The sequence below is a fragment of the Rattus norvegicus genome, chromosome 12 (assembly GCF_036323735.1).
Source record: "Rattus norvegicus strain BN/NHsdMcwi chromosome 12, GRCr8, whole genome shotgun sequence".
In the NCBI taxonomy this organism is placed as follows: Eukaryota; Metazoa; Chordata; class Mammalia; order Rodentia; family Muridae; genus Rattus; species Rattus norvegicus.
In genome coordinates, this window is record NC_086030.1 from 14,892,993 (window position 1) to 14,907,812 (window position 14,820).

At 50.5% G+C, this 14,820-nt stretch overlaps 1 protein-coding gene and 1 long non-coding RNA gene across 22 annotated transcripts in view; one reads left to right on the forward strand and one right to left on the reverse strand.

Moving 5' to 3' along the window:
• Positions 1-14,820, forward strand: part of LOC134481264 (uncharacterized) — a 63,922-nt gene that overhangs the window by 45,840 nt on the left and 3,262 nt on the right. The gene's annotated exons all lie outside the window — the stretch shown is intronic.
• The window catches only part of Trrap (transformation/transcription domain-associated protein), an 89,687-nt gene that overhangs the window by 41,235 nt on the left and 33,632 nt on the right, over positions 1-14,820 (reverse strand). For 13 of the 21 annotated variants that reach the window (XM_063271123.1, XM_063271134.1, XM_063271127.1 and 10 more), the window contains exons 26-43: positions 14,438-14,698; positions 13,986-14,147; positions 12,783-12,879; positions 11,963-12,084; positions 11,540-11,710; positions 10,451-10,519; positions 7,610-7,663; positions 7,463-7,483; positions 5,859-5,978; positions 4,839-4,958; positions 3,747-3,911; positions 3,486-3,667; positions 2,791-2,989; positions 2,311-2,439; positions 1,762-2,028; positions 529-735; positions 259-417; positions 39-167 (exon numbers count right to left, since the gene is read on the reverse strand). In XM_063271123.1, coding sequence (XP_063127193.1) covers positions 39-167; positions 259-417; positions 529-735; positions 1,762-2,028; positions 2,311-2,439; positions 2,791-2,989; positions 3,486-3,667; positions 3,747-3,911; positions 4,839-4,958; positions 5,859-5,978; positions 7,463-7,483; positions 7,610-7,663; positions 10,451-10,519; positions 11,540-11,710; positions 11,963-12,084; positions 12,783-12,879; positions 13,986-14,147; positions 14,438-14,698 — 2,634 coding nt within the window. The remainder of the gene's footprint in view (positions 1-38; positions 168-258; positions 418-528; positions 736-1,761; positions 2,029-2,310; positions 2,440-2,790; positions 2,990-3,485; positions 3,668-3,746; positions 3,912-4,838; positions 4,959-5,858; positions 5,979-7,462; positions 7,484-7,609; positions 7,664-10,450; positions 10,520-11,539; positions 11,711-11,962; positions 12,085-12,782; positions 12,880-13,985; positions 14,148-14,437; positions 14,699-14,820) is intronic. The other 8 variants (XM_039089172.2, XM_039089174.2, XM_063271132.1 and 5 more) reach the window with 2 other exon arrangements.

The following is a 14,820-nucleotide window of genomic DNA, read 5'->3' on the forward strand; positions in this document are numbered from 1 at the left end:
GGAGAGAGCAGGACACATAAGGAAACACAAGTCCTTACTGCGCTGATGGCTCCGGTGGCCGCCCTGAAGCGTTTCACCTCCTGCGCAGAGTCTACAGACAGGCCCCTCTTAATGGACACCGAGTTGACGCCCTCTCCACCAGAATTTGGGTCCATGTCAGAATCCGGCTTGAAAAACACAGACACACCCGGTTTTACTGAGTGGTTCCCAGGAGTAAGGAACCCCATGAGAGAGGGCAGCTAAGGCTGACAGTCCTACCTGCTGGTCCTTGATCCTCTGCAGTTCCCACTTGATGACAACCTCGGAGAGGTCCACAGCCAGCCTCCTCTGCTCAATGGTGACACTGGGTGTGAAGCCCAGCCTCTGCATGGCACTGACCATGTGCTGTACCAAGTGGTGCCGCACCGGGTAGTACACCTGCAGACACAGGACCAGCATCACATCAGCTCTGACTGAACGTAGGAGGAGCAGGGCTTGAAGCCAGCACCCGAGGCTGCACAGACACACATCTGCTGTCGCTTTACACACCTTAAAGTGCTGCACTATGAGGTGAAGAATGTGCACCAGCTGTGGGACTGTATGCCCCTCCTCCACGATGATCTTCCTAGTCCAGTGGGTCAGCATCTGGTGTCCATCCTCCATGCGGGCTGGTACCGCTGGGGTCAAAATGGCCATTGCTTGTCTCACAATCGCTCGGGCTTCCATTGCGTGAGCCTTGAGAAGACTGTGGAAAACCTAGAAAAAGAAATGCAAGTCTCGGGGCTGGGGATTTAGCTCAGTGGTAGAGCGCTTACCTAGGAAGCGCAAGGCCCTGGGTTCAGTCCCCAGCTCCGAAAAAAAGAACCCCCCCCAAAAAAAAAGAAATGCAAGTCTCAGGGGAATCTGATGCCCTCTTCTGTTCCCCGTGTACAGTGCACACATAGCATCTATGTGTATGCATGTTATGTACATACATACACAGACACACGCTATACATACATACACCATGCAAACCAAATCATATATATCTTCAAAGCTGTTTCACAGGGTCAGAATTAGAAGCCCACACAAGCTTGCCAAGCCGGGTTTAACCCCTAGAGCCCACATAAAGATAAAGGAATCAACTCCCTCTAGCACCTGTGCTGTGGGTGTGAGCGCCCAGCCAGACATCTCCCTTCTCCTCTCCCCAGCACACACAGAAACAACAGAGGAAAATGAACAACTCACAGTGGGGACCGAGACCCAGGCTGTAATGGAGCGTGTGGCAGAGCAGCACCTCAGGAGGATAATCCCCACAGGGGGATCTTTAACACCCCCTCAGGCTTCAGTATAAAGATCACAAATGAGGCCTTTCTCTCAGTGTAATAAACACACCAGCAAGGGTGCTGCCCGGCTGTAAGCACACGGGTGATGCTCAGCAGTCCATCCTACCACCTTCAAACCCACAGCTCTTCTCTCAAACCAAAACTCTATCCCTGCCCAATACTGGCTTCCACTTTAGGGGCTGAAGCAGGGGGATCGCTCCAAGTTCCAGGACAGCTTGGGCTGGAGTCAGAACCTAGCTCATGAGCTCCCTGACTGTCCTGCTGAACCCTTGTCATCCTCGATCATTTCTCTATGACTATTCATCGGGAGGACATAATGGCGATTATTTCTTACAGATCTCTAAGGCAGGCATGGGTCCTCCCACTGTTTTAAGGCTTTGAGGAAGGACGGAAAGAGGTGGGTGGGGCTGTCCAGAGAGCAAGGAATACCCATGGAGGACCGAGCCCCAGGAGGCACCTGCAGGACGATTTTCTTGTGGATGGCGAACTTGGCGATGATGTGCGCCAGCAGCAGGTGCCCGCTGTACTTGCAGGCCGGGTCCACGCAGGCCTTGGAGAGCAGACAGGGCCACGCAAAGGTCATGAGACGGCGCAGCTTGCTGTTGCGGTTCTTGTTGTTGTCGTGGATGTGGTGGGGGGCATGCTCCACCAGCAGCGTGGCGTACTGCAGGAGGTAGATGCGCAGGGAGTCTAGCATGTCAGCTTGTTTCTCAGGGTCCAGGACCTAAGGAAGGAGAGACGCAGGATCTTTATCAGGATTCTTAAAAATAACCCTGACAAACACTCTTTGGAGGCTGCAGAGACGACTCAGTGGCTAAAGACACTTGCTGCCAAGGCTCAACACCCTGGGTTCGACTGCCATGAACTGCATGGTAGAAGGACTCCCTCGAGTTGTCCTCTGACAGACACACACAGGGTGGGGGAGCCCCATGGAAAATCCTACTCCCACAAACCCCTGCCACAGGCATACACATCCACCCATCTGAAGTGCTCCTGGGGACAGCACCTTGGTTATAAACACACTGGTGATGCTCTCCGGGTTGTCTCCCTCTGGATTAGGAGGTCCTAAGAGCTGCTCTCCTTCCCCCTTCTCAAAGCTGTACAAGAAAGCAGGATTCAGGATGTGCTGCAGAACCTGGGGAAAGAGCACACGAAGCAGAACAGAGCTGTGCAAAAGTAACTAAGTCAGTCAGTCAGTCAGTCTGGGGGGCTGGGGGTCAGGCAGAAGCACAAGGCCTGCACCACCCAGGTAAGACTTGACTAAGAGAGCAACTGCTCATCTTGACTTCCACCCAAATGGCAACTGCCAACGGCAGCTACGAACTTCAGGAAGAGGGTGCCAACTTCGGCTTGGCTCTCTCCCCCATTCTGACAGTTGGGCCCATTACATAGGCATCTGGAGAGATGGGGCTCATCAGGAGTAACGGCCCAGTTCCCTGTACAGACCCAGTACCTGCTGTCGCCTCCTGGTACCAGTGGGACCCACCTTTGCTTTCAGTTCATCTCCAAAGTTGGGGTCGTTGAACTCTACGAAGCGGAAGAAGAGTGCCCGCTTCTGAGCAATGCTGTAGTTTTTGGGGATCTCTTCTTCCATATACTCCTTCAAGAAGGTCATGTTGCACAGGAAGCGACCAGTGAAGGCTCGGAGTAGCTGGAAGAGCAGCTCTATGTCGCCATAGTTCCTCCTGAAGAGCCGGGACAAGGAAGGTGAGCTTAAGGCCAATTCTGTCACTGCACAGCATCCAGATTTGTGCCTTTCCCCTTTCTTTCCCATTTCTCAATGTGTGTCATACACATACGCAGCGTGACTTTGCATGTGTGTGAGAGGCCCAAAACTGGAATCGCCTCAGACTGCATTTCCACTTTATTAACGGAGACAATCGAACCCAGAACTCACTGATAAGGGACAGTCTTGTTAGCCAGCTTGCCCTGGGGAACCCCATTTTTGCCTTCAAAGTCTGGAAACACAGGCAGGCTGCTATTTCTGTGGGTTTCTGGGGATCCTAACTCAGGTACTCATGGGTGCAAAGCACTGAATCACTTCCTGAGACCCCTAATTCACATTTTAATGATGTGAGCTACCATCCACCCTTTGTACAAATACACAAGGACCCAAAGATCGGGCACCTCAGGGACAAGCCCACAACCTAGGTTTTGGAAAGAGGAAGCACATGCACCCACTTGCAATAGTTCAGCAGACAGAAGGCCAGAAGCTTGGGCTCCTTCCAGTTGGTGGCGGCCATGTTCTCTTTGCGGTGTCTTTCTTGAAAGGTCTCGCTTACCCACACTCGCCTCAACTGGCTCACTAGAGAGTGCTGATTAGCCAGCCACGCATCATCGTTTTTAACTATGATGCTTATGATCTGTGAGAAAGGAGGCAAGCATCAGGGATCTCAGCTCAGCCTGACCAGAGGGGCTTTGGGTTCACTGAAGATGTGCTACCTTGATGGCCTGGAACTGGAGGTCCAGGCGCATGTTACTGGTACTGGGTGAGCCGGGGCGAACTGCTGTCTGTGCACCGCCAGGCAGCAGCAGAGTGATGAACCTGTTGGGGTTTGCTGCCAACACATCCCTCAGAGGTCTGGCATCTTTGTGTTTTAAGAAACTCTGAAAGCAAAAGAATGAAGAAAGCTGCTTAGATCAGGTCAAAACTTGCCAGGTGGGATGACACACTTCTAAAGTTCCTGGCCATCTCTTCAAGAAAGCAAACAAAAGCAATAAAAATAAAAAACACAACAGCAAGCGCCTTTCTGGATGAACTGTTGCTGCTGGGAATGGTAGGCTCAACTAGAATCCCAAAACTCAGGAGGCAGAGAACGGCCTGTCCCAGGCCAGCCAGGCCTACAGAGAGCTCCCCCTCAAAAAAGTTAAAAAATAAAGACGTGGGGTTGGGGATTTAGCTCAGTGGTAGAGTGCTTGCCTAGGAAGCGCAAGGCCCTGGGTTCGGTCCCCAGCTCCGAAAATAAATAAATAAATAAAGACGCTGGGCTGAAGAGATGGCACAGCAGATAAAAGCACTGATGCTCTTCCAGAGGTTCAGAGTTCAAATCCCAGAACCTAAAGGGTGGCTGACCCCCACCTATAACTGTAGTCTCAAAGATCCAAGGCCTCCTCTAGTGTGCAGACCAAACTCCCATATTCGTAAGATGCATAAACCAAGACCAGTAAGTCAGCTCAGTGGGTAGAGACGCTGCCAGTGAGCCTGACTCCTGGGACCCATGCAGAGGATGGAAACACCTGGTTCTTGAGCACTGCCTTTTGACTTCTGTATGTGCACTGTGGCGTGTGTACACCGCACACATAAACAAGCACAGGTCAAGACAAGGATGTTTCCAATGGTAATCCTACTGTTGGCTTGTGAAGAATCCTAGCTGCATCACCTGGTAAAGCCACCGAACCCCCCACCTCCCTCCCGAGCTGGAGGTCTGCACCTGCACACCTGAGAGGCAGGAGTGTGGGTGTGCTACAGGCCGAGCACGCTGGCTGACAGCCCTCGGCAGGCACCAGCCACAGTGGCACAGCACAGCCTCCTACCATGAACATTCGGCTCCACTGGGGGTCATTCAGCGTCGCTTCCATCATGAACAGCTCCACTGTCTGCGAGGGATGCCGCGTCAGGAACTTGATAAGGGGCTCTCTGAATGGACTGCCCGCCTACAAAAAAAGGGGCAGAAATGCAAACCACACCATCCTTCTCAAAGGCCTTTCACAACTGTCACCGTGTACGAATGCCGACCCCTCCAAATGTACCACAAGCAAATCTAATAATACGGATATCCTCACTCTGTCGGCCTTTCTCCCTGAAAGCATTTAGAAGACTGACCCAGCGCTTGGGGTTATGTGCAGGGGACGGCTACGTTTAAGATCAGCCTGAGATGCCAACAAGCTCTGCACGTTCTCTGACCTCCGCATGTGCACTGCAGCATGTGTGTGCCCACGCGACACACGCGGGCAAGGAGAAAAGAACATGCTTTGCAGTAGTTGGCTTCAATTTTCAGAAAGAAACCCCACGCTGAGCACAATGGCAGTCAGACAGTGCTTGCAGCCTTCCTCAGAGAAGCCTCTCCTTATAATCAGTAACAGTGATGCGGATGGAGTTAGGCTGCTCGAGGTGCTGAAATGAGAGTCCTCAGTCCGAAACAGGACCTTTTCTCCACCCGCCACCCGAAGTCCGAGAGAAGAGTGCAACAAGGAGCAGAGAAAGGGCCATAGAAACTGGAAGTGGAGAGATGGATGTGGCAGAGTCAGCGCAGTGGGGATCTCGTGGTGGCCGGCTGAGGCTGCCTGTACAGAACCTGTACAAGACTGGCCACCAACAGTCAGTCCCGGATAGAGTTTAGCTCATGGGACCCCACCCCTGTCCACAGGACTATTAGCTACTGATGGGTCCTGGGAGAGGTGGCTGCCATTTTCTTCATGTCTGAAATGACTGGTGAGCCTACCAGGCGTCCCTGGGTCGTCATATGCCCGTGTTCATCACAGAACAGTACAGAAAAGGACCACAGGTATGAGAGGGATGGACAGGAGTGGAGCCCTACCTCAGTCTGGCCCTACCTCAATCAGCATGGCGCGCTCTGTCTTCATTACGACCTCCAACAAAGGTTTGACCAGCGTTTGAGGAGCAGCTGGGATCAGGTGGAAAAGGTTTATAATTGCCGAGCAAATCTTCATTTCCTAATAAAGAAAACCAGAAGCCATAAACAGCTCAGTTAGTTTCGTGAATGGGGGCAAGCAATCACTACAGACCCTGCTACTGTCTAGCTACATTCACAAGGCTGGCCACCGAAGCAGAGTTGACAAGGAAAAGCCACAACTTACCGGACTTACACCACAGTCCTGTGGAACTCACTGTCCTAGTCCTTCAGTTCCTGTCTCTGGGGAACAGGGCTCAGTGTGCCTGGTGTGTTTTCTATGTCTTTGTTTTCAGAACACTGACCCTGTGTCATGTCAGTTACCTAGGCTACCCTCCTCATGGAGGCAGGGACCATCAGTCACACCTGAGATGACAGTGCTCTCACACTACATCATGTGAGCTTTTAAGACTCCAAGTTCTGAGAGCACAGAATCTTTCTGTCCTCAAAACCCAGTCAAGAAGTTCCTCAAGCTCAAATAGCTGTGTGAGTAGTGACTGGGAATGGTGGTAAGAGTTCCTCGATAGGCTGTAGACAAAACTGGCAATGGCTGTGCTGGGTCCTGTTGAGGAGGTGGGGCTCCTGAGCTGTGCACGCAGCTGTGTGCAGCCACTCGGCTCTGGGCTGCTCCGAGGGTCGCGTGTACACACCACTCTCTGGTCAATCCTCCTCCTACTGTTAAGGAGCCTCTCACTGGCTGTGAAGAAGAGCGAGCCCAGAGGTGTCACCCTGCACCGTCTGTCAACTGTGTCTGTGGCTCTTGGGGGTAAAATGGGGATGACAGATCCTGGCCAGCAGGAGCCGGATTCCTGCTCAATATCACCTCAGCCCACTTCACAGTTAAGTTTTCAAGACAGCATATTCTCTCTGAACTTACATTTTAAAAAATGGCAATTTACATTATACAAGTTTTTCCAAAGCAGAAATACTGAAAAGTTGTTTGCTTTCTTTGCTGGAAGGTGTTATCATCCCCATTTTACAGAGTGAGACCTCGGCTAGGCTGTCCAAAGACAGTGCTATATCCCTATCAGTGTGTGGGGGTATTCCTGAGAGCTTGTGTGTGTGTTTGTGTCCGTCTGTATCTGTGTGTGTCCATCTGGCAGACAGGCTCTGTCTGGTGTGAGGGAAGTGTCAGGTCAGCATGACAGACAGTGACTCCGAGCGTGTAGCAGGCATGGCTACCCTGTCAGACTTTCTTCTCAGGAGGCCTTGGAGGCTTGGGCTAGTCATGACTGCTAGGACAGGGGAGTCAGCCCAGCCTTAGCTAGCACTGAGAGACTGTAATTCTGACACACAGAAAACACAAGAACTTAGGATCTGGCTTAACCGCCCTAAGAGAGAACATGCGTGGTCCAGACAGTTCACAGCAACAATACTACGACAGCTCTGCCACACACAAGACAGTACAGGTCACCGCACTCGGGCACAAGGCACTCCGTCCACTACAGGATCACAACACAGCTAACAAGTCACGGCAAAACCAGATGCGACAGCAACCCCCGCCTGCAGCTGCACTGCGGCTCTCACCTCTACCCCTTCCACGGCAGGCTGAACCAAAACAAAAGTCACAGCATGAAAAATGGGCACCCGGACGGAAAGGGAAAAAGGTAAGGCAAAGGCAAAGGTGTTCTTCACATTGCAAGTCATAGCTGACTTAGATAAGGTTGCTCTCACCTCAAACTGACAGAATGGAGACAGGGAGCACCTCCCGCACTCTGAAAGGCTCTCCTGAGGATGGGGAGGAAAATCATCTTTTTCTATTGATGTCATTGACAGAAACTTCCCACATACTCAAACACAGGCAGGGTTATTGGGTTAACGAGACAGTACAGGCACAGTAATCAGAAAGCACACGGTAGGTAGACACTCTGCAGCAGAGAGCACGCCTTCCACCCTCGCACGTCAACAGCCCTCGCACGGGGTCTAGTAGACTGAGGCTCTTCCCTGAGTCAGATGTTAAAATCACAGTTTCGGAATTCTTGTGCACAGAGAGAAACAGTAAGGCTTTGTTGTATGCGAACACACTTTAAAAAGACAACTTCTCCGAGTGAGTAATTCGAGATTTTATGTCAAGTGCTGAAACAGTTTTTAAAAGTAATGACAAACTTCTTTCCGAGCTGGTCAGGAGAGAACCAGATAGTGCAGCCTCATTCACCAGGCATGTGAGCCCCAACCGGTAAGGAGCACTTGGCCATTAGTTCAACAACCCCTACCCTAGCTAGCACTGAACTGTCAACCTGAGATCCTAGTGTCTCAACTGGGGACTGCCGCATCTGTCTATCCTGTGGGCATACCTCTCTCTGGAGGGCTTTGATGGGAGAGCCCAGCCTAGCCCACTGTGGGCGGTACCAACTCTAGGCTGTGTAGCTGGCTGAGCATGAGTCTGGGAGTGGGGCGGCAGGCAGCATTCTTCCATGACTTCAAGTCCTCCCTGACTTCCCTCAGCGATGGTCTGTGACCTAGAAACTGAACCACAACCTGCTTCTGGTCAGAGTATTTTATCACAGCAACACTACAGAATACTAGAATGCTCCCAGAGGTGGGTTATGCTGTAGAGTCAAGTACTCTGTAAAATTAGCATCATGCACACGTGTATAGGTGTCACACGTGTTTCCGTGTAAGTTCAGTGCCAAAAAGAGACATGGGACTTGCCCCAAGCTCAGTTCCCAGAGAAATTGAATTACGAAGGACCTTTCAGCCAACTATTTACTGTGTATTCACACATGGGGCTTACTGGAGAGCTTAAGGGCTGAACCATGGCCTGGCCCTGGGTGAAAACGATGAAGCCATGGCCGCCCCTCTGCTACGAAAGCCTTAATGCCCGTGGCCTGAGCTTCAGACTCTGCCTGCTCTGCCAGCTGTCCACGTGGGGTGCTCACTGCACAAGGAGACTGTCCCACGCTCGAGGAGTCTGTACCCCTGCCTTCTCAAACCACACCTCCAGTTCACGTTTTACAAAAGCTCACACTGTTGTTCTAATGTAGTAGAAGCCATTCACTTACACATTTAGACTTCTGGCTTCTGTTCTTAGTGCCTTCATTTACTGGACACAGGCCCATGCCAAGGAACATCGGGGAGGTCAGAAGACAACTTTCAAGGCCTTAGTCCTCCTTCCACTATTTAGATCCCAGGACCGGATTCAGGTTGTTAGGCTCAGTGAGGAGAGCCTTTAACCAGCTAGGCCTTCTCAGGGGTCCTCTGACTTTTGAGAGTTCATTTAAAAGTTTATTCTAGAACTGACTGTGTGTTTTAATGGTCTAATAACGTTCTTAATGTTTGTGTGGGCATCTAAGAGATGGGATGGGAGCACAAGGCAGAAGGCTGGCCGTGCCATGCTGCCCTGCCCCACCCCCGGGGCTCAGGCTCCATCAGCGCTCTCTCTGAGCTGCTCTCCTCATGACCGTATGTGATTTTTAATATACAAGTAAGAAACCTTCCAATGGTCCTTATGGTGAAGAGGTTTAAACCCTGGCTGACACCTGCTTAGCGGGCCCTTTAGAAGCAGCAGGAACAAGACACAGAAACAAAGCATCTTGAATACAGGATGTCCAAAACAAATGACACAGTAAACAAACAAAAAATTCCAAGTTATGGGGAGGTAAAACATCCAACAAGGTGGTGAGGGGACAAGAGCCAGGCCAGGTGGGACTCCTGAGTTGGGATACCACTATGAAACATCCCACCAGGTTATCAAACTTACAGAAAATACTATAAAAATCAGCACATACAATTTTAAAGTTGTAACAGCAAAAAGCCTGTATTTTTCAAAGAGATAAGAGGCTTTGAAGACAGATATCAGATATGTAAGGAAACTTAGTTATATTAGTTTCACCTAAAATCTGTAAATTTGCTGTGTGTGCTAGTCATTTAATTTTTTAAAAAGATTTTTTTATTTTATGTATGTGAGTACAATGTCACTCTCTTCAGACACACCAGAGGAGGGCATCAGATCCCATTACAGATGGTTGTGAGCCACCATGTGGTTGCTGGGATTTGAACTCAGGACCTCTGGAAGAGCAGTCAGTGCTCTAACCGCTGAGCCATAGCTCTGGCCCTAGTCATTTAAATTTTAGAGAACAGCTGAGGTGCTAGTGACTTCCTAGACAATAGGCATGCTAGTATTTAAGGGATGCTTTCGCAAGTGCTAAAACTTCCTTGGTTTCCCTGGACAATTGTAATCAGTTAGACGCAGAATGCACTGACCAACCAGAGTGAAGACAAGCAATGGGAAGGAGAGCCGTGGGACAGAGGCGCCGCCATGTGAGGAACACAGACGACACGGTGCTTTACAAGACTAGGACAATGGAAATACTGCAGACTTCTGAAATGCTATCAACAGAGAAGTCACATCACAGTGGGCAGAGGGAGCTTGTGAAGAACCACAGAGGACTGTTCAGCTGTAGGAGCAATAATGAAGCACACTGCACGTGAACCACGGCTTCTGGCGTGCATCAGTTAACTGCCAACACCGACCACGCAGCGTGGGCACCTCCCCCACACACGCCAGCCACTCACATTTCCGTCACTCCTCTGGCCCCCTTTGTGGGTGATGACCACCACTTCCATCCACTTGCGCAGATGTTGCTGTTGGAGAAAAAAAAAAAAAATCAACATATCCTCAGACGTGACTCCATGAGACACTGCCCTGCAGCAGAAATCTGCAGTCTTTTCATTTCCTTTGTATTTGTAACCAGAGTCCCCATTACAGTAAAACAGTCTAATCATCCAGCAAGAAACGAGTGGAAGGTGTGGATCCTGCTTCACCCGCAGACATCAAGGTTTATTCTTAATAAACACTTGAGGTGTGAGGCACCACAGTACCAGGCCCAGCATTTTCCTTCTGTTCCCACCACTGTACTCTGGGCACTGAGCAAACTGCAGTGGAAGCCCAGAGGTGAACAGAGACTCTGTCAGGGTCAGAAGCCTGGCCCAGAGGGGAGTCAGAGTGAAGCACAAGGAGCATGCGATGCATAAGAGTATTTATGAGAAGTGGTGGATGGATGGGGTGAGACGCTCTGGCAGAGACTGGGGTGCAATAAAGGACTAGAAGGAGAAGGGGCAGTATGCTCTAGGAAAGAGAGGGCTAAGGGCACTGGCAGCTACCATGGCTGGACCCAGGGGAGTGGGCTGACAAGACACACACTGATTCCTGCTAGTCAGAGGCTGGGAGATGGCTCCATGTGGGCATCTAATTCGGTGCCATGAGCCCAATGCATGCAGACGCCTCTGAGCAAGAAAATGACAGTAGCTGCAATGTGCTGTACATTCCTTTGAAAAACCAGTCCCATGTCCTGTGGTAAACAAGTAACGCCTGGATGGACACACAGGCTGCCTTGTGGGGAGGAAACTCAGTACTTTTACACCTTTTGAATTTTCTGTTTATTTTTTTGAGTCAGGTCACTGGGTAGCCCTGGCTGGCCTGAACTCTATGTAGACCAGCCTGGCCCCAAGTTCACAGCACTCCACCTGTCTCTGTCTCCCAAGAGGGGAGTGTACCAACATACCCACCCACATTGGAACTGAACAGTATGCATGCTGGTTACTTCTATAAGCCGTTTCATTTGTCCAGTGCATTGTGGGTAGGTTTAAACCCACTTAGCTTACCATCATCTGATCACAAAACTTATCATTGAAGGAATTTGGAAAGAGGCGAGTAACAGAGGTTAGCCGATTCACGACATTCAGCGTTAAGCTCCGGTAGTCTCCCAGCATCATCAGCAAAGGCCGCATGTGCGTATGAATCTGATCTACTTCGATGGTGGCACCTTCCAAAAACTAGTAAAAAAGGTAAGTCACACAGAGAAGCAGGGGGCAGACAGTGTAACAGAGTGAAACTCACAATCACTCGCGTGTCAGTTTGCCCTTGGGAAAAGGGAGCATCAGCTTCGGGTTCCCAGAAAGTGCTGATGGGGCTGGAGCGCAGCCCGGCTGTGTTTCAAGACTCAGTAGACAAGGGCAGAGTGGCTACGCTCCATGAGTGACGACCACACAGGCCCAAGGAGCCCGGGTGTGGGACACGAGGCTCACCTTCCTCATGCAGGCCTCCCCGGCCTCCTGCAGCTCACTGTTGGTGGAGTTGAGGGCTTTGAAGAGAGCAGCGATGATTTTCTCCCTGGACTGGGGCAGGTAATTGCAGGCAGCGAGAGCATCTTTGGAGAGAAAAATACATACAATTTTCATTATTCACCCAAAAAAATCCCAATAATATTCCTCTCTAAAGGATCCTACCAATCGCAAACCACTAACCCTCCCTCCCTCCTGTTAGCTGCCTCAAGGAAGACAAAAGAGCTGGGCTTGGTGGCACACATCTTTAGCCTCAGCACTCAGAGGCCAAGGCACTCAGATCTCTTTTGAGTTCAAGGCCAGCCTGGCTCAGAGTGAGTTCCAGGACAGCAAGGGTTACGTAGAGAAACTATGTTTCAAAAAGCAAAAAGTAGACTGAGTCGGATAGAAATGGCTCTGTGTGGTGGTGAGCAGCTCAGGTCTCAAACCAGAACATCTGATTCAAGAGTCACAGAGCCAGGGGCTGGGGATTTAGCTCAGTGGTAGAGCGCTTGCCTAGCAAGCGCAAGGCCCTGGGTTCGGTCCCCAGCTCCGAAAAAAAGAACCAAAAAAAAAAAAAAAAAAAAAAAAAAAAAGAGTCCCAGAGCCAGTGTTCACTGCGGAGTAAAACCCCACTAAAGATAAACTACCTAAACCCTAACAATGCTGGCACAATCTGACATTCGGCACAGCCCCTGGCTCTACCTTTAAAGACCACGCAGAACTAGACATTTTAGTCTATGGTAAAAGCCCACCACTCCCTCCACATGACCATTCTATGCTCCACGCACTGGCACGCACTTACTTAATGCTGCGATCCGTAAGGGCACGAGCGATGGGAGACTTTTGTAACAGGGCAGCTTGGTCAGAGCTGAATCCTCAGCCTCACACAAATTCAGTAGCTGGCAGAGGAGAAAAAGCAGCTTTTAGTTTATCCCACTTATCCTGGGGGAACAGAAAGATTAAGTGATACACAGCTTCACTCTGTCACAAACACTGCAACAAAACTAATCCAGAAACTCAGCTCAAAGCCTAAAGAATTGAGTCCAATCAACTGACTCCAGCGTCCCCATCCTGTAGTGAAACTCAGTTCAAGCCACTGGGGTGAAAGAAACCCGACATCACACCGGACTGTGACACTGAGTTTCCTGTCGATCCTACACTACAGTGTGCTCCTCTGTCTACAGCTTCCCCACAGATGAACAGACAGACAGGCCACAGCCCATATGGTCCTTGTAACCACTAGTTTTCATTTTAGTCCTTGTGATGACTTTTAATTAGCTTGGAAAATCTCAGTGGGGCATAATGTAGATCGGGTTGGCCTGAGGTGTGTCTGTGGGGATTGCTTGACTTGGTAACTAACGTTCCACCTGCCTTCCCTGCAGTGAGAGGCTCTAACCTGCAACTGTGAGCAGAAAGCTTCCCCTTGAGTGTTTCTTTGCCAGAGTTACTGTCACCATCACATCAGTACAGGAAAGGATAAAGGGAATGCTGGTGGCTGCTGGGACACTCACCAGCTACAGATCCATGCAGTGGCATGCAGGCACAGGTGTGTCTAGTACCTAAAACTCTGTGTTCTTTTGTTACTACTTCTTCCTCTTTCTCCCTACTCACACCTGGGAAAACCTGAACAGGCTTCAGCTTTACCATTTCTTTTGAAGACTTACTTATTTTTAACTTGTCTATGTGTAGGAGTGTCTATGTGTATGTATATACATGTATGCCTCATGTCCGAGGAGATAGAATAGAGCTGTATCCCCCGAAGGTGAAGTCATAGACAGTTGAGAGTTGCCATGTGACAGTTAGTAAATAAAATCCATTTAAAAGCGGTCGGAAGGTAACCTGCAGATGCTGACCCAGAGCGAGGGGACACTGTGCTCATCACTCTGGGTACCACGTCTCCCAGGAGCATCATGCCGGCTACAACTGGTTATGCTGCAGCTACCCAAGCCTGCTTTGACCTCGGGCACAGGCGAGCAGTCCCCAGCACCCACCCCTCACAGCGCACCTCTGTGTAGAAAACCTTGTGCTCCACCACATTGAGATCCATCGTGAAGAGCCGCGGCTGCAGCGTGGTGCAGAACGTGTTGCCCTCCATCAGGCCGATCTGGGCGTTGGCAGGCTGGTGGCGCAGCAGGTGCTTCTTTGGGGGGACCATGTCCTGAAGGACCTGGAAAAGGCAGGAGGGGGACCCTTGTCAGATGCTCCCTCATCTTCACATTCCACAGTAGCCAAACTGAAAACCGTGACGTGAAGTCATTACAGAGACCTAAACTTCATTATCGGGGAACAGATGACACGTTAGAACTGCACTAGACACTGGTCAGACACACTTGGTCACACTGCAGAGTGACCACACAACACAATACAAGTCACGCACCCAGGAAAGCAGCCTTCTTTCTATTCTCATTGACAGCTGTGGACACAAGCACACAGCGCCTGGCTGTGTCAGAACCCTACCTCTTTATGTGGTTCCATAATTACTGTCACACTTTTTCCGGTGACCTGGGCCAGGACCTGAAGCGAATGCATGGCCTGCTTTCTCACAGTCGAGTTTGGAGAGGTCACTTCACGAACCAAATCGTGGGTCACATGGTGGAAAGACTTCTCCTGAGCCACCACAATCTCTTCTGCTCTCTCCTCATCCTTCAAAGGCGTTGCACATCTCATCAGGAGTTGCTCCAGCGTGGTCTTCGCCATGGCGACTGCCCCATTGGAAACCTGGAGGTAGAGGAAGCCTTAGAAGGAATGCATGATGGGTTGGGGATTTAGCTCAGTGGTAGAGCGCTTGCCTAGCAAGCGCAAGGCCCTGGGTTCGGTCCCCAGCTCCGGAAAAAAAAAAA